This window comes from Sceloporus undulatus, chromosome 6, assembly GCF_019175285.1.
Source record: "Sceloporus undulatus isolate JIND9_A2432 ecotype Alabama chromosome 6, SceUnd_v1.1, whole genome shotgun sequence".
Lineage (NCBI taxonomy): Eukaryota > Metazoa > Chordata > Lepidosauria > Squamata > Phrynosomatidae > Sceloporus > Sceloporus undulatus.
The window spans coordinates 108149345-108177167 of record NC_056527.1 but is presented as its reverse complement, the minus strand read 5'-3'; the positions used below and the strand labels follow the sequence as shown (position 1 = coordinate 108177167).

The 27823-nt window shown below is 42.8% G+C and overlaps 1 protein-coding gene across 2 annotated transcripts; it reads right to left on the bottom strand.

Moving 5' to 3' along the window:
• Positions 1–6333: 6333 nt before the first annotated feature.
• On the bottom strand, positions 6334–26830 carry PRRT2 (proline rich transmembrane protein 2). Of its 2 annotated transcripts, none has more exons than XM_042471729.1 (4): positions 26736–26830; positions 11115–11753; positions 9141–9273; positions 6334–6780 (listed from the first exon to the last, which is right to left on the bottom strand). In XM_042471729.1, the coding sequence occupies exons 2-4, from the start codon at positions 11736–11738 to the stop codon at positions 6770–6772; spliced, it is 768 nt and encodes a 255-aa protein (XP_042327663.1). In that variant the 5' UTR covers positions 11739–11753; positions 26736–26830; the 3' UTR covers positions 6334–6769. The 2 variants fall into 2 exon arrangements, with proteins under 2 accessions (XP_042327663.1, XP_042327662.1); XM_042471728.1 differs by lacking the exon at positions 26736–26830 and adding an exon at positions 26513–26615.
• Positions 26831–27823: the final 993 nt, after the last annotated feature.

Genomic DNA, 27823 nt, shown 5'->3' with positions numbered 1-27823 from the left:
AATATATTGTGGAAAGCACTAAAGAACTGTGGAGAGATAAATGGGAAATTGCGATTAAGAAAGTGTACAGTAAAATAGGTATGAAGAAGTAAAAAAATATAATTAATGATATTTTCCACATCTCTGATAATGATTGTTAACTTAATTGGAATGTATTTCCACCAAATGCTGTTTCTGGGAGGGGGGAGAGGGGAGAAAAGTACATTATGAAATATGGATTGTATAATTTGCACTATGTACTGGGTAATAAAAAAAAATTAAAACATGTAAATTCCAAAGAGCAGACCTTGTTTTTGCCATTTTATATAAGCAACACCATTTTACTATGCCACTGTATTTAATTGGATTTGATCATCCACTGTTTTTAGTATCCATGGGGGGGGGGGTCCGGGAACTAAATTGCAGCAGATCCCAAGGACCCAATGTATGTTGTGTGTTTTTTCGTGTGGTTGAGGGTAACATGGCTTCCCTTATCGCTGAGTTCAAATTCGAATTATGACATGCTTTAAAAAATGGCAAGATCTTAAGAATGTGACATAAAATTTGGCAGCATACAGTAAAAAAAAAATTATAGTCAAATTGGTTCTAGCCATAACCTGGAAAAGGGGAATGGCCTGTGCGCCAGATGTCCCAAACTAGTAGTTAGTGGCTGAGACTGTTTGCTCTCTTTTTATGGCTACTAGAAGCAGGAGAAATTCTGAGATGGAAATGTGTGCATACCTATGTACTTTCTAAAGAAAATAGAAGATTTGGCTTTCTTTGTGAGTTTTAAAAAGCAGTGCATTTAGAGGACATCTAGAAATTGTACGACTGTCCAACTGTACCTGGACTGCAGCTCCCATTAGTCTCACTCAGCATTGCCAGTACTGAAGAATACTAGGAGCTGTAGTCCAACAACTTCTGGAGAGCCACGTGATTCTTCCCATTCCTGGTGCAGCCAAGCAGTAATGACCACCATCTCCAAGAGAGACTTCACTTGTAAAAACAAACAGACACTGATTCCATGCACCTGAGTTTATTTACTCAATTCATGCGTTGATACAAAAGTCTGTAGCAGTTTATAATTTGATCACACCCCATTTCCCACTCCCACCCCCACCCACCATTTCTTTATACAAACTGGTATTAGGATTTATAATGGTCCATCACACTACCTCCCCAAAGAAAATAAAAGAAAAAAACATTTTGCATCAGGCAGAAGGGTCCAGTTGGTCCCTGGCTCAGAAAGACCTTGCCTTTTCCCATTTTGAATTAATACATTTTAATTGGCAGGAACAAGCAATATGGAAGGAACCAAATAAGAAAATGAGCAAGAACAAATAGGTTACAAAATAAATACAGCAAATAAAAATGTTGGCCACATTTTGCCCAATACTGCATATGGAACGAGCACCATAAAAGCAATCTAATAAACTGTGCTTTGTTTGTAAGATGATGACATGATTGAAATTTGGCTCTCAAAGCAACAAAGAAGATGTGACCATTTCTCCTTCCAATGAGGCGTGTTGCAAAAGGACAGGAAACACAAGGCACCGGTGCCTCCTGGTTGTTGTGTGTGAAGCCACAATGAGAGCTCCACAAAGTGAAAAACTAAACTACATCTCAGAAATGGGGGGAAAGGAAATAAAATATAAAATCTCCCTCCTGTTCTCCCCACTAAAAACTTACTCCCCCCCTAAAATTGTATATTAAATCAAACTTTATTCTTGAGTGTCCAAAACTTTCCCCACCCCAAATATGAAAACATCTATCAAGCATCATGTCAAAGATATAGATTATGTGGTTTTCATCCAATAGCTGATATGTGTAAATGTAAAATCCCTCTTCCCCCCAATGAACCAACTTCCATCCTCAAAACAATCTCCACCGTTGTACTCCTACAGGGTCATTCTTCCGCTGCCCCCTTGCTTCTATTCCTCACTGCTTTTAATGCCCCATATGTTCCTGTTCCCCCACCTCTGTTTGTTGGTTAAAGCACATCTATGAGGATAAGATTGAAGGCAACTGATTATTTTGTAGAATCAGAGGCTGGGGAGCAGGGTCAAGGTAATTTTGAGGCAACAGCAGGCCAAAAAATCCCCTCTCTCCTGCCCTCTGAATTAAATCGTGGACCTGCATTTTATCCAGAGCTTGGAAAAGTTATTTTATTGGGACTATAACTTCCATCATACCCATGGGATATTGGGGGAGTCTGGGAATTTTAGTCCTTAAGCTACATATAAGCCCCAAACCAATTGTTGGGTTTTTTTTCATAGACAGTTTCAAGTGTGGAACCCTTAAGTCCTTCTAAGGGGACCTTTGGCAAATGCATTCAACTGGAGGTCTTCCACACTCTTGCAGGCAAGAACTGGCTCCCATACAACTGATCTCTATATGTTGCCATCATCATGAGCCTTCAAGTTGTTTCCAACTTATGGTGACCCTACAGCAAAACTACTACAGGGGTTTCTTGCCACGATTTGTTCAGAGGGAGTTTGACAAACTCACTATCATATACTGTGAATTCCAATTATTGACCTCTGAACTTCAGATATCCATGAGATTTGTGGTATTTCTGAATGCATCCAGACCTATCCCATCTTCCCCCAGCTCTCACTTCTTTATCGTATTATTTCCTTCACTCTGTCTGAAAAGACTGAACCTCATTCACATCTCCAAGTGACCCTCAATTCTTCTGACATCTTCAAACATCTCTTTCTTCAATTCACAAATATTCTACCCGTTTCTGCCCCTCCTCGTTGAATCTTGCACCGTCACACACTGTCATCTCTCTTTCTCTCGTTCTGTGTTTCACATTTCCCTCCCCCACCCCATATTCCCCTCCACCTTCCCTCCCCACCCCCAAATATAATCATATAAAAACATGCAGATTAGAATACTTGCATTTCAACATCAAAATACAACAACCCACCTCCTGCCATCCCCCTTCCACCTCCTAGAGATTATTCATCCCCAGGATAGGGGCTGAAAATAAATTAAAATTGCCCTTCCTGCTACACTAACTTTCTCCAGCCAGCCTTCTTCCAGATGGGTGGGAGGACTACAAATCCCATCTGGAGGATGCCATGTTGTAGAAAGCTGTATGACACCATGCACCCATCAAAGGGAAGGCAATTTTGATTTTCCATTTTGAGGGATGGTTAAAGGATGGTCAGAGGTTAATAATTCGTGCAGATGAAGAGGGAAAAGAGTTTTACGGGCACCCTTCTCCCAGAATAAAGCCCTGTGTCCTCTCCCAAGCACAGAATTTTGAGGAGGACAACATGAGACTACCCGCCCCGCCAGCCCACCCACCCCCAGTTGTGTAACAGTCTGCGAAGGAAAAAAAAAACAACAACGTAAAAGTCACATTGTGCCGGGTGAAAATTCGTGTCTGACACACAATTCTTTGCTGGTGCCCTTCTCCCATCCCACCCCAATTGTTTTTTGTCCACTAGTAGCATATATAGTTGCCCAACTGGCCCTTTGAAAATATTTTGTTCTTGTTTGGTATGGAGCGTATGCTCTCCTCCATCAGCAAAGTTATCTTTCAACACTTCTCTGCCAATGCCTTTTCACATCCTGTTAATTCTGTTTGCAAATAGACTTGTCTCTTTGTTGCTATTTTCCATCTTTCTCTCCAAATGAGATGTTCTCAGCTCTGTGGACTTGTCCAAGCTTCACTGTTGTCTATTTCATCCTGAACAAAAGGCATGCATGCTGTCTGTCCCCCTCAAATGGCTTTTAATCTAAGCCTTCTTCATCCGTTCCTCTCTTGTTTTCTCAATTCTATGGTCATTTGTAGCCTTTGATGCTTTCTTTGCTCAATTGCTCTGTCTGGCATTCCAGGTTCCCGTCAAAACTGGCTTCTGAATTTCAGATCACAGTGAACAGCTTTAGTGGCCTATGCTAAGTGTTTTGCCGTGTTCTGTCATTCCAAGGAAACATGGCCATCTCTCTAGCACTTCCCCACTATTTTTACAGCATTGGCAGCCTCTGTGATTGAAGGATTCTGGGAACTGTTGTCAAATAACACCCCCCCCAACTTTTCCATGCACATAAATGGCAATTATTCTCATGTCATATACAATACAGAATTTTCCCCATCAGAGGCACTGGCTGTCTGGTTTTCATGTCATCTTTGGTCCTTGCTTTATTTCTGATTTGCTAATTCAGGAAAGAGTGGCCGTTTGCATGTTTGTTGGGCTGCAGTTCTCATCAGCCGCTGTAGCCAGTGCTCAAGGGCCAAAGGAGTTACAGTTTCAGCAACACTTGGAGGGCCATAGTTTCCCACTCCTGTTCTAATTATTTGAAGATTGGGTCGAGAGCTAGTCATACTGAAATGGATGGGGCTTAAGTTCATTACAAGCAATTTCCCCCAGTACTAAGTATGACTACCTCCAGATGCAAGACATCACACAAAGCCATAAAGCCTTCCACACCCTGTATGGATGATTTGCTATCTTCCCTTCACTGTCTTTTCTGCCTTCTAAATATGACCCTGTGCTAAAAATATTAGGAAATAATTTATGTTATATTTTTTTTAAGTTACACTAGATATACCAAACAATTAATGGGTCTATGGATGGTGAAGACAAGAGGCATTTTACTCTTATTCTATGATGAAGTCTACATGATTGTCTGGTGGGAAGAATTAAAAGATTAAAAGAAATATAATGTTGGCCGCTAAACAAGACAATAAAATTGAAACATGTCTGGACCTTGTTTTACTGAAGACTTGTTTATATCTATAGCGATCAATCTTCCTCCAGTTAAAGATTCATGCACAACAGACATTAGCATCTATTGCTGGAAAATTGTATGGACTATATATTTATAAAATAAAGGCTATTGATTGCTTGGTAGATCTACTGTAATTTCTTAATGTTTATTTATTACACATACATTTATTTAATTACTTCTTCACTCTGTTTGCTATTTATTAGTCTTCTCAGGTTGGACTTCCTTCCTTCCTTCCCTCTCTGTACTAAAGCTAACTGGACCTGTGATTCATATGTCAACCAGCTAAAGCAAATTAAAGGTTAATGTCAACAGCCATTACTCTTCTACACCAGGTAAGGGAATCATGTGGCTCTCCAGATGTTGTTGGACTGAAAGTCCCACCAGACTATGATAAGAATGCTGGGATTTGCAGTTTGATAGCACCTAGATGGCCACATTATTCCAGTCCCTGTTCTACACTATCCCAACAGTCTCCACAGTCTCTTGTTGCTGTTCCCAGTTTGCCCTGAATTCCTTCACTGCCAACACTCCAGATGCTACCCACCCCAGACTCATACTTTCAGTTTCCCAAAATCACTCCAGGTGGAATTCATCTTTCATCATAGTCACAGGCTTGTGCTAATTTGTAGGGTTCCCCCTCACTTGCCGTTATAGAGCCATATCAACATTCCTTCATACCACCAGAAGAATTCTGTGCAAATCAAATGCTTGTGGCCCTATTCTTACAGCTGCAACTGGTCCCCTTTATCCAATTTTAGCCCCTGTTCGCTCTCTCTATTGGACTCCAGGGCTTCTCCTCCATCACCTTCAGTTTCTTGCCATTTAGTTTTCTTAGATGAAATGTAGAGTGCCAGTTCTTCTGTGTTCATTCCATTTTGGTGTTTTTTCCTCCTCTTTTGGCTTTCTTCTTGAGCTCCCTGCCCCACCTGGTTCCTTTTTTGGCACTTGTCCCTTTGAGCTGAGAGTAACATACCTTTTCCTCCAAATGTTTTACTACTGCATTGGTCAGTTCCCTACTTTCCAGGACACTTAGGCTTATTCCTTCTGTCTTCCTCCTCCACTGCCTCTTCAATATTCCTATTTTTATGCTACACCTTGCCCCAGTCCCATTTGTTCACATTATTTTGCTCAATGCTGTCATCCCTTGACACCGATTCAATTCCTTTCTTCAGGCATATCCTTTTTATTTCCCTCTTCAGTCAATAACATAAAACTTGTGTAATTCCTTTTCTGCTGATGGGCTTGGCAAGAGATTTGGTTGTATAAGCCTCCCCTCATGGCCTTAAATGTATGCCACCAAATCTACATTGGTCACACCACCTTCTTAGCACACTCCTGCTACATAGTAATCCACTAAAGTTCCCACTCCACCATATCCAGTTCGTAAGCCCACCAATGGCACCAGCTCCCCAGTCCATCTCATCCTGTTTGGTGTCTTTTGTAAACACGACCGATGAGGGCAAGAGATGTAAAAAGTGGTTCCTCTCTTCTTGCGCTGGTTCTGTTCATATTCTTGCCAGCAAACATGTAAACATGCCCCCCCACCTCCTTTGCAGAGGATTGGGGAAAAGAGCTTTTTATTTTCTCCAGCAGCTTCTTGTAAACATGGAATATTGAAAGAGTTTTATTTGCTTGTCGAAATTTGGCAGTGGATGGAAGGTGGGCAGATGGTTGAATAGATGGCAAGATGGATGGAAGGAAAATGAGAGAAAGAAAGAGAGAGAATGTAGAAAGATAGGGTTGATTCCTCCTCCTGCCCACTTCCAAAATTTCTGCCTATTTGGGCATTAAAAGTTTCCAGGAGGAAGTGACAAGATGTTGTTTCTCTCAGTTTAATGACCTCATGTCCCAATTTCTTTATTTCTCTCTCTTTCTGTCTCTCTCGGTCTCTCTGTCGTCTCCATCCTTGTGCTCCAGGTTTGCATGATTGACGGATGGATGGGATCATGGGATGGGATGGGATGGATGTACTGTAGTCATGCTGGCTCCCAGCTCCAAAGATGGAACATGTCGGTGCTAGGGAGGAAGTGCCAGCCAAATGCCGCCTTCACTGGAACACTGGGGAGGGAAAGAGGTTTAGGGGCAGGGGAACAAGGGTAGGGAAGTTGACGGGCGAGGAAGAAGAACACAGGGAAGGGGGGCAGAAGAAGGAACATTTTACTAACCTGGAAAGAAACATAAGGAGGAATATTTTCACACATGCCCCAATTCAACTTCTCCATGTCTGGCTTCCACTGGAATCTGGAGCATGTGGGAACAGGTTATTTAGGGGAAAAACAATGTGGAGGTTGATCAGGGAAAGGTCTGGGAAAACATTTTTTCCCTTGTTTTGCCTACTTCAGCCCAACGCTGATGCTGGCAGTAGGAAGAGGAAAAGTTAAGAATGAGAAAGGGTTCTGAGGGAAAGCGGCTGGTTATGGAGAAGGCCTACTACACAGAACTAGGTTGAAGGCTGTAGGCCAACATAACCCTACAAGAAGCACAATGTGATGTTGAATTCAAACGAGAAGCTATGGTAAGAGAAGGGGTTTGTTAGCTTTCTGAGTGGAAAAGAACTGAAACAAAAAGCAGAATATTTAAGTGCCTAGGCAATGCCTTCATGAGAAGGTTAGGAAGAAAATTAAGGAGGCCAAGATGCTTTTATGATGAAAATAAATATTGCTTTACTTAAAGAAGAGAAGGCATTGGATTTCCTCACTCTTCAGGATATGGGAATCCAGATTTGATCGCTTGAATTCTCAAAACATCTTGCAAGTGTAAAGCAATATGCCAGGGGTAAGAGAGATGTTTTCTAAATTTAAAAAATGTCCCCCTTCCAAGCCCCAGAAGAGCCTTCAAATTCTTCCTTAGCACTTCTAACACAATGTAGAGGTATGCCCTGTGATAAAATGTTGTTCCTGATTGATGTGTTTCTTTCCTGCTTTCCAACCAGCCATGCCTTCTTTCAGGATGCTCCATTTCAGTCCTCCCTCTACAACAGACATTCTGCATTCTATGGCCATTGACCATGCTTGGTCTACATTGGGCCATTCTGGGATTGTTGAGGTTTTGACTTCTTAAGGTCTTCCCAAAATGCTCATGTATTTTTGAAAATCTTGGAATTTCCCCCAAAGCATACTCAAGTTTTTCTCTTATTTCTTGGTAGTCCAATTTTGGTTGCACAACTTATAAAAGTCATAAAGTAGCACTTGAACTTAAAAGTCTACAATATTCTGTTAGTCAAGACTTAGAAACATGGTCCTTTTTGGACTAGAACTCTCAAAATTCCTCAGTCAACACTGACTCTGAGTGATATTCAAAAACATACTTTTTTTCAACCTCTGATTACGATTATATTCTGATCTGATGGCCATAATGCCTCACAATCCAATGATTTGGTCATGGGCCGCCCTGAAGAAGGCCAATTGGAAGTGACACAAAGGAATTTTTGTTTTCAATAAGCAGCCTTTTCTATTCTATTGAACAAGGAAAGATAACTGTTTCATATAAATGTATAAAGGGGTCACTTAAAAAGAAATTATTCCTTGTGGTACACTTAAATGGGTGACTCCTGCCAAGGACAATAATGGTTTTTCTAAAAAAAACATTGTTTACTAAGTTATTTTGCTCTTTTCTTTTCTACAGACCCTTATCCCCTATCAAGGCTGAGCAATGGTGAGCTCTAAACCTAGATATGCTCTTAGATGGAACATATATAGATGCATTTTTGATAAAATTTAAAGCCCTGTAGCACCCCAGTCGTCAAAAGCCCTCCCTTTGAAGGCCCCATTGGCACCAAAACTCATTTCATCAAGTTTCATATCACTAAGTGAAAACTCGGCTGTTCATCAAGACCTTTGGGCCTCAAGGATTCTTCTGAAATACTGATATGCATCGTTTCGAATCTTCCCATCTTTTAAATCTATTATTATGTTGCACTTTCAAGCTTATTTAAATTATTTATATTATTTTAAACTGTTTTAATTTAACTTGTAAACCGCCACACAATCTTTTTAACACAGGACAAGGAAGAAATATTTCAATCAATAACTGTGCAGTGGCAATTTATTCTACTGAGAGAGGCCCTAGTCACCATAACTGGCTTTATCTCCTCTCACTTCCCTTCCTGCTAATACTCAGAAATTCCACTTTTATACAGAATGCAGATTGCAACTCCAGAAATTTCTGATAATCGCCCATGAAGAAGATCAATTGACATTAAGGACAAAACGCACGGAGCTTTTTAAGAAATAAAAGTTTTTGGACCATCGCATAGCACATGGGACTTTGTCTGCCTGGGATATACACACACATCAACACTTTAAAGGACAATAAGTGTCTCAGATTACATTCTTCTTTTGTGCTAGACAAGGGGCTTAGAACGCGAATGAAAGAGGACTTTGGTTGTCCTGTTAAGCTTCGCTTTCCTAGATACTCACCTCCAAAGTTGATGGCGCAAGAGGCCACGATTATAAGCACACCCCCAACCAGTGCAACAACACTCAGCAGTTTTGCTACCCGTCCCAGGCGCCGTGCCCCATCAATGTCTCCTTGTTGGAAGCTGTTCCGGGACTGACAAGGAGGCAAAAAGAGAAAAGGCATGAGGACCATCAGGTCATTGTCCCCCCTTTTTGGAGCAATAGGGAGAATATAAAGGTACTGCATATAAAACTCTGCTTTCATTGACACAGGAAAGAAATTGGCATATAAATAAACTTAAACATTTCAATTAATATTCTAAAATTGGTATATAAATATTAAAAATAAATAAGCCAGCAAACCAGCCCAAGAAAGGTATAGCTTAGCATGGTAGGTTGGCATGCAAAGGTCCTAGATACAAGACCCTAAAGCTTGGAAATGTTATTGTTTTGGACTACAGTTCCAAACTCTTCCATGCTAACTGGGAGATTTGGGGAGCTGTAGTCTCCTGCAGTAGTTTTTCCAAGCTCTGCCATCCACAGCAAATTTAGTTAAAAGAATCAGAGGCAGCCAATATTTTGCAACCTGAAAGTATATATCTATTTAATATCCCTCCTTTCTACAAGTTGATTTTATATGGCTGTTTTTTTTTTTTCTTTTTAAAACAAACCCTCCCGTTCTCTACACAATTTGGCAGGAATCTCCCTGATTTCTCCTTTGTTATCCTTTTCCTCAACTGCTTTTAAAATTACAATCCTCACTATTCTCGCTGCTCCTCCCCATTTCCTCCTGTGTCCTAAGGTTACTTCAGCTGCTGCAAGCTGAGTTCAAAGTGCAGAAGTATTTTTAAATTATTTTTATTTATATTATTTCTAATTGTGCAGCGATAAATTACAGTAGTATATCCAAATGTTATGCAAATATCAGATTTGTTGATATTGTTTTGGTGATATGAAAGTGGCTACCACCCTCTTTCTTGACTTGTGTTAACTCCAGGAAGGTCAAACAACAGAGGTACACCAGCTTGTTTTCTCATACACATACTTTTTAAAACGGACAGTTTAAAAAGCAGACTGGTCTCCTTCCTACAGTTCTGAGACTTCCACAAGATACTTGGTTGTTCCCATCTCTTCTTTTCTTCCACCAGCAAAAGGCCTTTCTATTCTAATAGGCTTTTGTCCACTATCTACCTACCATGGAAGGATCTATAGAGGGGGGGGGGAGGTGTGTTGTACTTTCCTCCCTTTATTCTTATATTTTTAAAAAATATATTTTTAAACTGTTTTAATTCAGTACCTGGTTTTAATAATTGTTTTGGTTTCTACAAAATTATCATGACTGTTATAATTTGAATTTCTGTGGTAAGCTACCTTGGGTCCTGCGCTGTGAGAAAGTGGGATATACACTTAATAATTGCAATTCCTTTCCTGCTTATTTTGCCCCTGTGATTGTTCAGGGTACCAAAAGTGGCATAAAAGGACAAAAGTGAGTGCAAAAGGACCAAGAAGAGAGAACCCCATCCCCATAAAAGGAATACAGCATTGTCTTGCAGGGGTCAGAGTAACAGGCCATAACATGTCACAAATAAAAACTGGAACCTATGTGGCCTAAAACAGAGAGTGGTGAAGATGGCAAGAATTTTTAATGAGGAAAGAACACATAAATTAGAAGATACTGCAGCAGTTTTCTTCTGCCTGAGCTTACTGGGAAGGGCAAACCTCTGCCTTCTCCTCCCTGCCGAAGTGATGGAGTGCAAATAGTTTTGCACTTTGAATTCAGTTTGCAATTGCTGAAATAAGCAGAGGATGAAGAGGGAAAGTGAGAGGAGAGGAGAAACACTGGGGCATTTAAAAAGCAGCTGAACAAGTGAGAGGATAGATTAACAGGAATGTCCCTGCCAAACCATGAAGGTTGGAGGGTATGGCAGGCCAGGGAAGCCTGCCACCATTTTCACTTAGACTCTTCTTCTTCCTCACCACTTACTTTGCACTTACCATGACAGAATACACAAAGGCCACAATGTTGATGGGCCAGATGGGGCAGAAGCAGGAGAGGGCGGCAATGAATATGTAGTCTCTGGGTTTCTCCCCAGCCTCGCCAGCTGCTGACCCTGATGCGGAGGCCTGCCGGCTCAAGCTGGCCCGTGGAGACCCAGCGGCTCCAGCTAGGTGTACTTGAGACCCAGACAAGCTGCTCCTCGCTGCAACTCGTGGACCACCATTGATGCTGTTCTGAGGCTTCAGATCATTCAGTGATGCAGATTTGGAGCGGGTTGGGGGGCTAGTGGGTGCTGCTGGCGTGGTCCCTAGCTCTTCAGCTGAGCCAGCCCTGAGACCTGGGGGATCTCCATTCTCCTGTGGTCCCTCAACAATCTCCTCCTCGATGGTCACTGTCACCATCACAGGTGATGCCGGAGCCTCGGGGGTTTTTGGCGGCGATTTGGGCTTTGGCTCATCCTGTGGTTTTTCTGGCTCCGGTTCTGGTTCAGATTTGGGCTCAGGCTCTGGCTCTGGCTCCTTAGTCTTGGCCTGCTCCTGTTCCTGCTCCTCTTTCCCTTGTTCTTCCTGCTCCTTGGCTGCTCCAGGGGGAGCCTCATTCTTCTCAGCGTCGTCCGACATGATGGGCAGATCCACCTGGATTGGAGGAGAATGAGAGGAAGGGTGTGATGAGTGTAGGGAGAGCCACCAAGCCTTCCCCCTGTCTGACTCTGGATTGAGAAAACTGCAGAAATTCTTTCGAAGGCCAGGACTAAGCCTTGGAAAATGGGAAGTTGTAATTAATCTCAGGGCGCAGTGTCCCAGGAAGGTCCTTCAAGAGTCCCTTCTAGATTCTAGAGTGAGAGACCTCAGGCCTGAGAAAGCTCAGGACCCAGTGAACTCAGAAAACAGACTGCATAAGTAGGTAATTATCCCTAATTGTAGGTAGCCAGCAGTAAAAACAAACATACATTAAAACCTTCCCTGAATAGAATAGCTAACTTCAGCACTTGGACAGCGCAGAGTTTTGGAAGGATACCTCTTAGTTTGACAGAAGGTATATCAGTTTCCACAGAACCCTGAACTTTCTTTTCTTTGCTTTCAGAACTGAAATTACTAATAAACCAAAGTGAAGCTGTATTGCAGAGTCCTGAAAGCTGGGAAACAACCTTGAACAGTGTAGGTGACAGAGATACAATTGCAGCCGCAGGATTGCTGAAGACTGCACTTTCCAGTATAAAATCTATCTCTTTTTCCAACATTAGAGTAACATGGGCTGACTAAGGGAATGGAACGCTCGACTGCGGATTGTTAGGAACTAACACTTAGTAGACACATACACCAAATAAAGTCCTGAGAACCTCTGTAATGTACATGTGAATCTTTAGTCATCTGTAACAGAGCCAGTGTGGCATAGTGGTTTAAGTGTTGGACTACAACTCTGGGGACCCGGGTTCAATTCCCCACTTGGCCAAGAAACCCACTGGGTGACCTTGGGCAGGTCACACATTCTCAGCCTCCAGGGTAGGCAATGGCAAACCTCCTCTGAACAAACCTTGCCACGAAAACCCCATGATAGGTTCGCCTCAGGGGCACCATGAGTCGGAAATGACTTGAAGGTACGCAAAAACAACAAGCATCACCTTGCAAGCTTATGGAATCATGTCAAGAAAGGTGTTCTTCTGTGGTCCAAATACAGACTGCCAGGCTGTTCTGTTCTGGAGGGGGGAGCCATTTTGGCCAAAGGTAATTATCTTTCAACACGGATTCAGTCCATGTATGCTTCACGTAGCTGTGGTGGGAACTGATATCTCAGTTTTTCCTCCTACTTATGTCTGGCCAGCATTTGGGCCCTCTGAGCTTCCACAAACGGCCATGCTGTGTCTCCTTTTCCATTATGACACCATTTTCTGGTGGCTTTCCAGCTATTTTTACAGTGTCCTTTCCTCTGTTCTAAATGGTTGAAATGTCTGTTTTCAAGCATAGTTACTGGCAGTAAGAGATTTTAGTCCAAACATGCTGGTATTCTTGGCCTCTCCTGCCACTAGAAGGCCTCCCCCTAAGAAAGTACGTATCTGAAATTCAATGTAGCCTTTGGCTAAAGGGGGATTCCTATAATTGCTCTGAGAGTTAGCATGGTTTAGTGGTTTGAGTGCTGGACTAGGACTCTGGGTTCAAATCATTCATGCAAACTCGCTGGGTGACCTTGAGCAAGTCACATTCTCTCAGTCTCAGCCCTGCTTCCTAAACAAATCTTGGCATTAAAACCCCATGATAGGTTTGCCTTGCCATTGTTGTTGTTGCTGTTACATATTTTCAAGTCATTTCTGACTTATGGTGACCCTAAGGCAAGACTATCATGGGGGTTTCTTGGCAGAATTTGTTGGGGGGGGGGTTACCCTTGCTTCCCTCTGTGGCTGAGACAGTATTACTTGCCCAAGGTCACAGAGTGGGTTTTCATTAGTCAAATGGAGATTCAAACTCTGGTCCAGCACTTGAACTACGTGTACTATATTATGCTGGCTGTCTTTAGAGCTGCCATAAAAGAGAAATAACTTGAAACACACAATACAGAGCCATCCTCACTCAGATTAGGACACATGGATAAGACAGAGGTGGAAGTGATTACTGACTTATTAACTGCGGCAGACATTTTTATCCTTTCATATTAGAGAGAAATGAAAGATGCTACTGTTCCATCTAATTGGCTTGACATGAGACAGTTTTGCGTATGGACCTTGCATATTCTATATGACAGGGACAGGGAAATTGTGGACTTCTAATGATAGACTACAACTCCCATTTAGTTGTGACAATGGACCATTCTGGCTGGGCCTGATGGGTACTAGACCCTGCCAGCATCTGGAAAATTGCCTATCTTGAATATCTGTGCCTTGATATTCAGTATGTTTTCCTATTTTTTAAAATAGGCGGCTTTTATTATGTAGAATAATAATTTAGTGCTGATATAAAACTTTATTCATTATTCTGATCAACTTTAATGGCTCCTGATATATGGGAAAACAAGGTCTGTGCCATTTCTAGAGTAATTATTGATGTTGTTTATCAATATGTTACACTATAATAATGAACAGAATAACTTTTTTGTCATTGTATCAAAACAAGCACTCCTTCCCATAACTATGATTAGTTTTTAAAATAATTTTAGCAGTCTTGTATCTTGTTGCATGCCTCCAAGTGATTTTTGACTTATGGCAACCCCAAAGGCAAACTCATCATAAGGTTTTCTTGGCAAGTTTCTTCAGAGGGGGTTTGCCGTTGCCATCCTCTGAGGCTGAGAGAGTGTGCGACTTGCCGAAGGTCACCCACTGAGTTTTTTATGCTTGAGCAGGGAGTCTTTTTAGATTGTAAACCTGAGGGCAGGGGACTGTAAAATTAACAATCTGTAAAATGCTCTAAGAGCCTTTGTGGCTGAAGAGTGGGGTATAAATATTCTAAGTAAATAAATAAAATAGTCCAATGCTCAAACTACTACACCACCTTGGCCCTATGATTAAAAAAAAAACCTTTCAAGCGGTAAGATTTTAAAAACTTGCATTACATGTATCGTGGTATCTTAATCTCACCTCAATGAGATTTACAATGTATTGAGGTTTGGGTTAGGATCTAATGCACACTCCTCATATTTCCTGACTCCAATGAGAATTTCAGCCTCACCAAGGGGAGAAAATTCAATGCCTCTCCATTGCTCTGAAAGGGACCAATCTACTGAGAGTCAGACTTCATCACTTCTGCCTCATTGCAGCACTGTTTGCTGAAAAATGACCTGCGGTATCCTTGACACAGTATGTTATGATTGTCTAGGACACAAAAATGCTCCTGCCCTCATAAAGAAAGTAACAGATTTATTGGGGAGGTTGGTTTTTTGTTTGTTTGATTTTTTTGAGGTCCCGGGTAATTTTTGTTGGTTAAAACACTAAACATGACAAATGGCAGAAATTCAGGTGCATTGCTTACAAGTGTCTCACTCGCTGCCATGCTCAACATTTGGAAACTGAAGGAAAATTTCATTTGAGAGAGAGAATTTTTACTTGGGGAACAATGCCCTCATTTTATATCTCCCTCCCCCCCCATAGGTATATCCCAAAAGTCTATTTTGTAGGTTTAGTTCTGTGTGTCTTCAGCAGCGAAACATGACTCTGGGAAAACATAAAAGGATATGAGGATCAAATGAGCATTACACTGCAGATGGCTGGTGCACACACCCAAATGGAACCACCCAGAGTTTATACAAGTTAATTTTTGGACCTCAAAGTAACAATCCCATCCATTTCACTGAAATGCACAACCACAAGTACCATTTCCATTAGCTGACACACTTTCCACTCGAGACAAGATGCCTCATTCCATTATCTGACACTTTAGTCTGACTGATCCATACGCTTGTTTGGTGATTGTTAGCTGAACAACTTGGTTTCAGGCCAGCATATTTGGTGGGAAAACATATGAAACCTTTGTCTTTTTGTTTCTCATTGTTATCTCCAAGATTGGCTAAGAAAATGACCATTAAATGTCTTGCAAGCTTAAAACTGGGCCAAATGCCAAACTTCAGATGCAGATTGTATGTCTGTGGAAGCTGAAGTCAAGGGAAACTTATAAATCTTGCCAATGGGTTTTAAAGACAATAAATAATGTTTAAGCCATTTAAGATTTCAGCAGTGGTTGCAGAAACAGGGTGAGGTTCAGTGTTCAGGGGACAAGTAAGAGCAATTGTTGGATATGTTCAAAGGTAATGTACAGAAATTAAGCAAAGAAGATGACGCATACACATAAAACAGGAATGTTTGATGGTGATGAGGATGATAGTGAATAGGAATGTTAAGTAAATAATATTTGTTTTAATAGTTGTTATTAATACTTTTCCCCATTGGGCAACCTCCAAATAAGCTGCTCTACAATACCCATCATTTAGCTGTGGATGATGGGAATTGTACAGACCACCCATCTAGAGGTGTCAAGAGGATAAAGGTTTCCTCATAGCAACCATAGCTATGTTTATCTACAGTGAGCAAAGAATCATGCATCCTCCCTTCCTTTATCTTAATTTCTAAATGCAAGGGAATTTGTCTCTATTGCAAACATTAATTTGTATGCATAAATTTGTTATCATAAAAGCATACACCTCTGTTTGACTGTTTAATAATTATTGCTCAATACATATATATTAACCAGTGAATAAGCCAAAGATCCATAAGGATCTAACGATGACAGATGGGAGGTTAGATGGTTTCTGGCTATCCCTGAATGGTGCTGCCTTTTTTATGACTCAATATTTGTATACCTTTTCCTCCTCAGACAAAAAGCTAAAAATGCAGAAGTGAAGATGTTTGTCATCATGTATATACTTCACAGAAACATGTCACACCTCCTTGACAAACATCTGTTTGTGGTGCATCATCATTTGTGATGCATGATTGCCTAAATGGGTTTTATTCATTCATCCTTCATGCTCTAACAGGGTATATAAACGCTACATTTTTGGATTATAACTTCCTGAAGCTTTGAAGATGGGGTGAGGGTTCTGGTAGCTGTAGTCCAAACAAATAACTCTTCCAGGCTCTGCAGCACACTTAAAATGTTGGTGTGTGGTTTGTTTCACGCAGCCATCATATGTGAACATGCATCTTCATCATGATTCATATCAGTACAACCTAGTGGCAATGCTATTTAGCTTTGTCTGATAAGCTACTTAAATCTACAGTTATGAGCCCAGGCTTCTGTCATACATGCTCTGGTTATCTGAAGATGACTAGAAACTTCAGCTAGCACCAAATGCAGCCTGTTTCATTGAAGGGGCAAAGTGATATTTTGGCCACCTGCCTGGGGCATCCCGATGGGGCATCTACTCCAGCTACTAATCAGCTTTTGGGGCCGAATGGTGTTTTTCACCCTTAAAGTTGTGACCCACTTGAGTGCTAATTGTTTCAGGGAACATCTGCTCCTGCATGAACTTCCAAGGTATCTAAATTCTTCTGATGAAGCCTTACTCCAATTTCCATCCTTTGGACCTGTCAGCACAGAACATGGATAAATTACTTTTAGGCACTACAAGTCCCCAAATCCATCACCAGCATAGCTAGTGCCTTATGAGAAACATATTCCAGACAAGTAGCTTTTCCAAGCTCTGGGTTCAGGTGGTTACTTCTAGCAGAAGCAATGAGGTAGTGGCAGATTTTGAAGAGCAGATGCTCACATATACAGACTTTGTGATTTGGAGAGTCAGGCTGCTGTCTTACTCCATCTCAACAAACCAGTTTTAATGGATTTCATCTTCACTAGGTCTTTTCCTGAGCAAAGAAGTCTTCATTGCCCACTCAACACCAACCAAAATTTAAAACATTCTGCATAATAACAGAGGCAGCTGATAAAAATCTCCCTTTCATGAGAAAGTGTCTTCTCCCAGGACTGAAGCCAAGTTCCAATGCAACACAGAGGTCTCCAGGGGGAAGGGTGACAAATTACATTGTAATCCTGTCTAATTAAAAAGTCCCGGAGCTTTGACCCAATTTATCTTGGTTGCACCACACCGCGAGGGAGGAAAGGTGATGCAGCCTCCCTAGACTTTCCTTCTAAAAGTATCTTAACCAGCAATTCTACCTAATATGCTGGAAGCCTCTAATGCTGGAAATTTTGGTGAGTCTATGGCTCTGCTAGTAAGAACCCAGCAGGTGCAAGAGAGGGAGCAGCAACATCTACATACAGAATTTAAAAACAATAACAACAAAGATTTCTTCTTGCTGGAAACAAACAGTAGAGCTATTTTAAATACATTTCCAGCATCCACAGCCTTTCCGGATACACCTCTTCACATTTCCACAGAGTGTGTGTCTGAGTGTGTGCCTATGGCTAATATTTTTCATCTCTCCTGGAAGGAACTGGCTCCATCTCCTCTGAGGAGTAGATTTAAAAATTGCTTTTCTTAGCTAATTTTTTTTTTAGGGGACTGAGATTTCAGCAGAGTTCAAGAACTATACTGGACTCTAGATTGGACTGGAAACAGATTGAGGACTGCAAAAAACTCCAACCCCTTGATAAGGACTGCAGCCTTATTATTCAAGAAATATTTGCTGTTCTGTTATTCTGCTTTCTATGTTAGTCTGTTTTAACTTGGGCAATGTTATCGCTTTTTTCTTCACACTTCTGTTTTACTGTTGGTGCATAGATTTTGTTTTTAAAAGTGGCAGCTGCTGTGCTGCTTTCATAAACAGCGGTGTCCAAATGTTCTAAAATATATTTTTTAAAATTAAAATGCCTAGCATCCTGTGGTTAGTTGAAACACTGCCCTGCCAAGTGCTGCAGTGCTTCTAGCTATGCAACATTAAAGGAGACTGAAAGGCCCAATTGCTGTTGGTGCATAACTGCATTGGTTCAGGTGGTGGCAGAAGAAGGCAAAAAGCCATTATGAAAGAAAGTAAACAAACGAGCAAATGGCATTTTCTTCTGTTAAACAATGCTGGAAGCTCTAAGACTTGCAAGAGAGGCAATTCACATTTGTATTTGCCCAGAAAAAGGGCAATCCAAAGGTATCAAAAACAGCCTTTATTTATTATTTATTAAATTTACATCTCATATTTCTCCCTGTATGGGACCCAAGACCACTTTGCCACCCCAACTTTAAAATATTCAGAGTAACCAAAATGTTGCATCAGATTGTTAGAACCTGGGAATGACAAACATGTTCATATCTGAACAAGGGAAAGAGATTGCAAACAGGGTACTGTGTTACAGGACCAGAAGCTATTAAGGGTTCAAAGATACCATCAGAAATAGAGCTAGAGTGGCATAGTGGTTTGAGTATTGAACTATAACTTTGGAGGGCAGACTTTGAATCCCCACTCATCCTTGGAAACTTACTAGGTGACTTTAGGAAAATCACATTCTCTCAACCTCAGAGGCATGCAAAGTCAAACCCACTCTGAACAAAATTTGCCAAGCTAACCCCACGATAGGGGTTGCCTTAGGGTCTCCATAAGTTGGAAATTACTTGAAAGCACACACCACCACCACAAGATACCAATAAATCTTCCACCTAAAGGGATGAGCACATGTTTACCAAATACACACAGTTGGTGAATTCCAGCTGGAAAATGCAATGCAAACATTATATTGGGGAATGGGTGGCACAGAAGGGTAAAGGCAATGCTTTATAAACTCAAACTCACTGTTCCTACCCAAAAAATAAATTAAAAACACTGGTGTAATTATTTTATCAGCCTTGGTTTTGCTTGATTTTTGTCTAGATTGGTGAGTGTAGCGGGTAAAATATTAAGTGGAGACCCTCACCACAACAGTCTCTATGACAACATGCCCATGGAGGAAAGTCCAAAATGTAGATGCCTTGTGTTGATCTAAAACAGTGGTTCCCAACCTTCCTAATGCCATGACCCCTTAATACAGTTCCTCATGTTGTGGTGACCCAAACCCATGAAAATATTTTTGTTGCTACTTCATAACTGTAATTAAATAGGTGTTTTCCAATGGCCTTAGGCAACTCCGATGAAAGGGTCATTCGACCCCCAAAGGGGTCCCGACCCACAGGTTGGGAACCACTGATCTAAAATGATTTCTAGCATTTATTTTCTCTATCCAGCCCAGGTCTTTTGTAGAGCCGCCTCCTGTGTACTTTGGATTACAACAGGGATCCCTCACAACTAGGAAATGTTCAAGAACCCTGTTAGAATTTGGCAAGAGCAGCAACTGAAGGAGACTCAGTTATTCTGCAGAGACATTAAACAGGACAGAGGCTCATGTCTTAAGGAGGTAAGTGACTGCACCAATACTCAATACTGGATATTTGTTGTTTTACTTGTTTCTTATGATATTTTTAATTTGTTGTTTTAACTTCTCGATTGTACGCCATAGGCAGGCTTTTATATATTTTTGATTTTACCTGGTTTTGTACAGCGCTGTGTATGTTTACGGCTCTTTATAAATAAAGCTAATACAGTACTGTAATAATAATAATAATAACCAATGCTTCTCTACCTACAACCTGGTGACTTTCATCTTCCAAAAGCATTTGTTCATTTTACAACCCACTCCCCACCCCTGGAATATTTGTCTTTGCCTTTAAAAGGCAGAGCAGTCTCTTTAAAAATGCTGCCATCATCGACAGTGCATGTTCCTGCTTTCACATTGGCATAGTGTGTGACTGACACCCAGACCCTACAGTTGTGAAGTTGGTTGGCATGAGGCTGTCAGAACAGATTCTGTGACTGACACAACCATTCTGATCTAATCAAGCCTCCCAGACAAGGAATACACTTCCATAAAACAAACATAGGCTAGAGTGACATGCCAACTGTCTTCCAGGTAGCATTAACACAAAGTGTTAACTGACAACCCAGTGAGTTATCTAATATTAATTCATCAGGCACACAGACAAGACTGACACGTGGCCCGAGCATCCTTTTTTTGCGTTTCACACACACACTTAATTTGTTCCTTCGCCCTGCACCCCTTGTGATTCCCCACCATGAGGCAAACAAGAAATCTTTGCCCAGCACACTTGCATCTTGGACTGACACTTCCAGTTATATCTGACCAATTTGTCACATTCCCACATAGTTCCAGCACTATAACTCACTCTGCTTCTGACAACCAACAGCTTGACTGAAGCTGATGCCCTGCATGTTGAACTCATGAACCATTGAAGCAAATAATGTTGAAAGAGAGGTTGGCACAAACTCTCTGCCCCTTGCCTGGCTCTCACTCTCTTGCCTACTCACTCTCCTACACTCACAGCCGCCCCCTGCCATTACATCACATCCTTGATCCTCAAAAAAGAAGAAAAACAACACATGCACTCAGTACACCAACGGTGATGATTCAGGCTTCCCGTCCTTTCAGGCAATTTGGGGTGTGATGTCCCTTACCAGCTTAATCCATGTGTGCTGTCTACAAAGATATTCCTGCCAGAAAAGCATTGCTGACCTTAGGACAGAATCAAAGAGTTAAGCATTGCTTACCTTAGGACAGAATCAAAGAGTTGGAAGGCTAACTAATCCAACACTCTGCCATGTCATAATACACAACAACAACAACAATAATAATAATAATAATAATAATTTGTTTTATTTATATACCGCTATTCCAAAGATCATAGCGGTGAACAGCAAGTAAGATAATTACCAAGTAAACTAATTTGCCCCCAACAGTCTGGGTACAAAAGCACTATGGAGAGCTGGACATCTGACTTTTGTTTAAAAAGCTGATAGTCTTTTGCCAGGTACTTCAAAGAAGTCAAGTGGAAATTCTTGTTCACAGAGAAGGCAAGCCAATGCAGTATGGATGGGCAACTGTGGTGTGGGTCCAAAGGCCAATATTATGCCTCTTGGTTCTTTTAGGGGCTACATAGACTGCCAAAAATGCCAAGGAAGCAGGCAACCCAAACCCAGAAGTAGCCAAAATGCTAATTCTGGTTTTGCAAAATTGGTATTTTTATATAGTAAACAGTGATCAGCATCCTGTTAGTCCCTGTATAAGTATTTGAAGAGGTGTCATACTGAGGATGGAGCAAGTTTGTTTTCTGCTGCTCCAGAAAATAGAACCCAGAACAATGGATTCAAACTACAGGAGAAGAGATTCCACCTCAACATTAGGAGGAACCCTCTGACAGTAAGAGCTGTTCAACAGTGAAACACATTTCCTCACAGAGTGGTGACGTCTCCTTCTTTGAAGGTCTTTAAACTGAGGCTGGATGACCATCTGTCAGGGTGCTGTGATTGTGAGTTCCTGCATGGCAGGGGGTTGGGCTGGATGGCCCTAGAGGTCTCTTTCAGCTCTATGATTCTATAGCACATGCAGGCACAGGTTGTGTTACATATGCATAGTGATTTTTTGGGGGGGACAATGTGTAATGGTCATTGTTCATATCGGACCGTTGAGCATTCAATAGCAAATTAAAATAGAGTGTGAATGTGCACTGCTTTTGTCCCTTGCAATTGCCCAATGAATTTTTGGCAGTGTACATTGACCACTGATCCACATGCCTTGTGCTACATTGTCATGCGGTTTAGGTATTCTGTTACAGAACTCTGCCAGTAGGAATTTATCCTGCACCAAAGTGACAGATGTTGTCAGCCAGTGGGGTGGTGGTTGCCACCTATTTAAACAAATTGCTGCTCCTGGATACTTCCAGGACAGAAAATTCACTTTTTTTTGCACAGAAACAGGGCAGTCTGGAGTGTCTGGATGAAAGAAAACACTCCCACTTGCTATATATGTTTATTCAGTAGTAAGACCCATTGGGTTCAGTGGGACATCCTCCCAAATAAGTATGTACAGTGGACCCTTGTTATATGCTGGCATTTGGTTCCAAGATCCCCCGTGGATAACAAAATCTGTGTATGCTCAAGTCCCATTAAATATAATGATATAGCAAAATGGTGTCTTTATAAAAAATGGAAAATCAAGGTTTGATATTTGAAATTCATACCTTTTTTGAAAATGTTCAAACCGTGTATGCTTGACTCCATGTATAAAAAATCCGTGTATAAGAAAGGCCGACTGTATGTAGGATTTTAGCCTAAATTATGCAAGTTTGATGGAATAATAGCACCTTAAAGTTGAAAGCAGGAACGTACCAGAAGGGCCATCTAATCTAGTCCTCTGCCATTCAAGAAAACATAATAAAAGCATTCCTGAATGAGGCCCATCCAACTTCTGTTTAAAGACCTCCAAAGATGGGCATTTTAAATCTTCCAAGGGAATCCGTTCCACTGTAAACAGCTCTTATAGGCTGCATCCACACTGCAGAAATAATGCAGTTTGACATCACTTCAACTGCTACTGCTCAATGGTATGGAATTCTGGGATTTGTAGTTCTGTGAGACATTTAGCTATCTCTGTCAGAGAGTTTCTGGTGCCACAACAAACTACAATTCTCAGAATTCCAAGGCACTGAGCCATGGCAGTTAAAATGGTGTCAAACTGGATTATTTCTGCAGTGCAGATGCAGCCATAGTAAGAAAGTTCTTCCTAATGTTTAGGTGGAATCTTTGTTGCAGTAATTTGAACCCATTGGTTCATGTTCTTGTCTCTGGTGCAAGAGAAAGCAAGCTTACTCTATCTTCTACATGCCATTCAAATATTTAAAGATGGCTTTCATGTCACCTGTCAGTCTTTGGTTCTCCAAGCCAAACATATCCAGCACATTCAATTGTTCCTTATATAGCTTGGTTTCCAGACCTTTGATCATCTTGGTCACCCTTCTCTGTTCACACTCCAGCATATCCTTGAACTGGATTGCCCAAAACTGGACACAATATTTCAGGTGAGGTCTGACCAAAGCAGAATAGAGTGGAACAAATAGTCCCCTTGATTTGGACATTATATTCCTGCCCAGAACTGCATTGGCTTTTTTTGGCTGCTGTATCACACTGTTGGCTCATGTTTTACTTGTGATAAGACATCCAGATGCTTTTTACTTATATGAGAAAATCCTAGAAGTTTCATATCATTTGCAGATGGAGGACAGTGAATTTAGCAGATATGCCAAGGCGATACAATGCAGTGATAATCCTTTTGTTAGGTAAAGCAGTTGGGAGCATAGGATTAGGAACCTGTGACCTTCTTGATGCAGGACTACAACTTTCAACACTCTGATCAGCAAAGTTGGTCCAGACTGATGGAAACTTGAGCCCAACTACATCTAGATCATCCCCACTCCCTGCTTTTGTGCTATGGGAGTAAGGATACTATATAAATTTGTACCCCCAAAGACATAAATACCATATCTACCCTAACCCTGTGGTTCAAATTCTTCCATGTCTAAAGCCACACTAATTGCCTAATCTGCCCTCCCTGAGCATCCTTCATGGATATTGTTCCATTCCCATTCCCAACCATCATCTCCTTTTAGATCCTTCCTTACACACACACCATTGTTCTTTCTCTTGTCCCACAATGGGAGCCTCAACATAGTATCCGTTGTTTTTTTCTGGGTTTTTTGGGCTATGTGGCCATGTTCTGGAAGAGTTTTACCAGCATCTTTTGTTGGCATCTTCAGGGGATTCAGAAGATTTCTCTGAAGAGGCCAGCCACAGATGCAGATGAAACGGCAGGAACAAACTCTTCCAGAACACAGCCACATAATTTGAAAACACCACAAAAAATTAGGGATTCTGGCTGTGAAAGCCTTTGACTTCACATAGTATCCATTCCATATCACTTCTGTCCTACCACATCTGGAGAAGGGAGGCCCAAGACATTTTGCCACCTGAGGCTGGGCCACAAGTGATGCCCCTGTCCATGGTGTCCCCATGCCCGGTGTCACCCGCTGTGGGAGGGAGGCAGCTGGGTGGGTGGCCAAAATAGGGTGCTTGCCCTTGTTCTTCACCATGAGGAACACTATACTCTTATAGCACTGCTATTCCACTTTGACTGCTCTGGCTGCCTCCTGTTGCATTCTGGGGTTTGTAGTTCAGTGAGGCCTAAGAGCTCTCTGGCTGAGAATTCTAAATGCCCCTCCTTAAACTGCAAATCCCAGAATGCAACAGGAGGCAGCCAGAGCAGTCAAAGTGGAATAGCAGCACTATAAGAGTAATCTAGCGAGTGTCACCCTTTTTCTGAAGTGTCACCCAGTGTGGGCCGCACCCCGCTAGTGGCACCACAAGCCCCTTGTCCTCGCATTTCAAGGCACCCGTCAGGACCAAACTAGATAAAACAGGAAATCCCTTCTTGACAGATACACCAATGAACAAATAACCCAAACTATGTGTATTTTTGATTCATGGCACAAAAATGCCACCAACAATCCTGCATCAACAAACAAACATAGGATTTTATGGCACAGCGAAAAAAGGCCGGGAGCAAGACGCTTTGCTCCCGTCAATATCGCACATAATGTGAAGATTTTCACACGAGTCGGTTGCACGCGTTGTGTGAAAATCTTCGCATTATTGTGTGATATTGACGGGAGCAAAGCGCTCTGCTCCCGTCTTTTTTCATGTACCATAAAGTCCATACTCCTCCCTCCTTCTCTCTCTTTTCTCCCTTAAAATACCTCTAACATAAAGCTACTGACTTCCTTTCAACCCGTTCTGGCTGTTCTGAAGCTACACCTTCATCTTGTATAGCATTTTGTGGGTTTTTCGTGCAATGTGCCCATATTCTAGAAGACTTTATTCCTGACTTTGCCAGATGGCTGGCATCTTCGGAGGACTCTCTCTATATATTACTGTGTAGTTTCTTCCTTGAATTTACAACAGGCAACAGATACTGAAAACAACAAGGTGTTTTATATGCTACACCTTCTTCGCGCCCTTCGTCCAGTAAACCTGCCACCTGAAGAGGGAATGCCTCACTCTGCTCCATAGAAAGCAATGGAGAGGTGGACCATGACCACACCTACCACCCAAACCTCCTGTCTGTGGGGGCGCCCTTTTCTTCCTGCCCCCCAATTCCCTCACCTGTTGCCTTCCCTCAGCATCTTCTTCTTCTTCTTCTCCCTCAGACCCCACAACAGCCCCACAGCCTCCCTTCTCTTCACCTCCATGCTGGGCTTCTGGGCTCCCCCCCCCCATTTAGAGACTCCTCCACCATCTCCATTTCCTCTACTTTGGGGTCCCCTTCTTCACACCCACCTGAGTCCTGAGGGGAATTGGAGACCCCCCAAACCCACCACACACACCCCTCTTTCTTGAAGGAGGAACAGTTCCCCCCTCAGAAAGGGGTCTCAGGGTCTCCTCAGGAGTCACTCCCATGGCGTTCAGTGGGGTTTCTTCCTCAAGGGAGGCTTGGGGGGGGGGAGTCATTTGGCTCCTAAAAGGTGGGGGATGAGGGGATGGGGAGGGAAGCTGAAAACAACTGGGGCAGGGAGTGGGGGAAAGGGGGCGCCCCCTATCAGTTCAGCCCCCTTTCCCCCACTCCCTGCTCCAGCCGTTTTCAGCTTCCCTCCCCATCCCCTCATTCCCCACCATTGCTTCTTCTCCCCCCAAAATGCCTCTCCTCCCCACACCTTTCCTCCCCTTTCCCCCAAACCAGACCCCCCTTTTGTTGTTGTTTAATCCCTCCGACCCATTTTTGGATTCCTCCACACAGACACGTTTCTCTCTCTTTCACACACACAGAGACACGAGCCCACCCCCCTTTACTCTCCCGCTTCCGCCCCCCTTTGCCACCCACCTGCCTTTCCCAATTTAGGAAAGCCCCTCCAAAACAGTCCCCAATAGCCCTCCATCCCTCAGGTTTCCAGCCACCAAGGCCCCCCTACCCAGCCCCCTTGGCTTCTGCTTGTCATTGATTCCCCCCCCCCCCCCAATCCTGGCTGGATCCCCTTTGGCGTTCACACCCAGCTTCGTCCCCCGCCCGCTTGCCGCAGCCTTCAGAGGGATGGGGCTTTTTTTTGGTGGGGGGGGGGAGAGAAAGGATCCCCCAAATGCAGGGTCTCCTACCTGGGCTTCGGGCTCGGTCCAGCTGGCAGAAAGGGGTGGGCTGGGCAAAGGCTTGGCAAGGATGGATGCCCTCCCCTCTTTTTCTTTTACTCACACATCACCCCCTCCCTCTGCTGTATCCCTCCTTTTCTCCCCTCCCTCCTTCCCTGGTAGAAAGAGGGATAGATGGCCAAGAGATGCAGCCTCCGCCCCCCTTCCCTCTTCCCTTCGCCCTCCAACCCACCTCTTTTTAACTTGCTCCTTCGGCAGCTTTTGTCTGCAAAGACGCCCCTTCCCCTCCCTTTTGCACTGAAGCGCGTCAAATGGTCTCATCGACCCTGCTTCTCCAATGCAAGCGCAAGGAGGGGGGGGGGCGAGTGAGTGAGTGAGTTGTGGTTTGGGGATTTTATGAAGCATCAGCTGATCTGGAAGGGGCAAAGTACCAGTGGGGATTGGGCTGGTAAAGGTCCCACATCTCTCCCACATCCTCCCTGGAACTGAAGGAAACTTCGTATCAGCCAGCCACAAGTGCAAGGGGCACCACAAGAGCCCATGCTGCCACTGTATCCCCAAGGGACTGCCCACAGGCACCAACTCCTGCAGCAGAAAAAGATACGCAGCCAAAGGAAGGGGTTGGTGGTGGGGAACCCCGCATGTATGGTACTTTGCAGGGTGATCCCCAGTTGCAGGGTAAAAGATAAAATGGGTTATCCACTGGGCTTCCTAGCACATTTTATCTCCGTCTATGGCGCAACTGGGGATCACCCTGCAAAGTCCCACACATGCGGGGTTCCCCACCACCACCATCAACACAGCACTTTTTATCTCCCTCTATGCAGAAGACCAGCACAGAAAACCTTGTTTGGGGGGAATCCTGCTTCCTCAGCTGTCTCCTCCCCTCTCCTCTCTGGGAGAAAATTATATAAATTTTCCTTGCATCCACAGTTTCTCATCCATTATTTATAACCTGCCCTGGCTGCTACACGCAGGAGGATGGAAACAGCCCACAGATTAACCCTCCTCACACTGGGGCCCAGCTACGACGCAGCATTCGCTGATGCCTTTGCCAAGGCACAAGCAATGCTCCCCCGCCGCAGATGTCTGGCCATAAGGCCGCATTGGCTTCGTCTCCTGTAAAGGGGGACCAAGTGCAGCCATTGGGGAGGGGGGCACAAAAAGCAAGGTTTGAGGAAGCCCACTTGAGGTTTGTGATCTGGTGCGAGAGCCATTAGATTTTTTCCCCACACAGGCGTAGAAAGTCCCAGGAGAAGAAGCTGACGCTGTAAAGAGCAAAAGGCCAGGAAACACAATCTTTCTCCTTTACACACAATG

Bases quoted from the DNA above. Each gene is read 5' to 3' on its own strand.
- PRRT2 (XM_042471729.1), bottom strand. From the start codon at position 11,738: ATGTCGGACGACGCTGAGAAGAATGAGGCTCCCCCTGGAGCAGCCAAG. The intron at 9,274-11,114 runs GTAAGTGCAAAG...CCTCCTTGTCAG, and splicing joins CCTTTGTGTATTCTGTCATG to TCCCGGAACAGCTTCCAACA.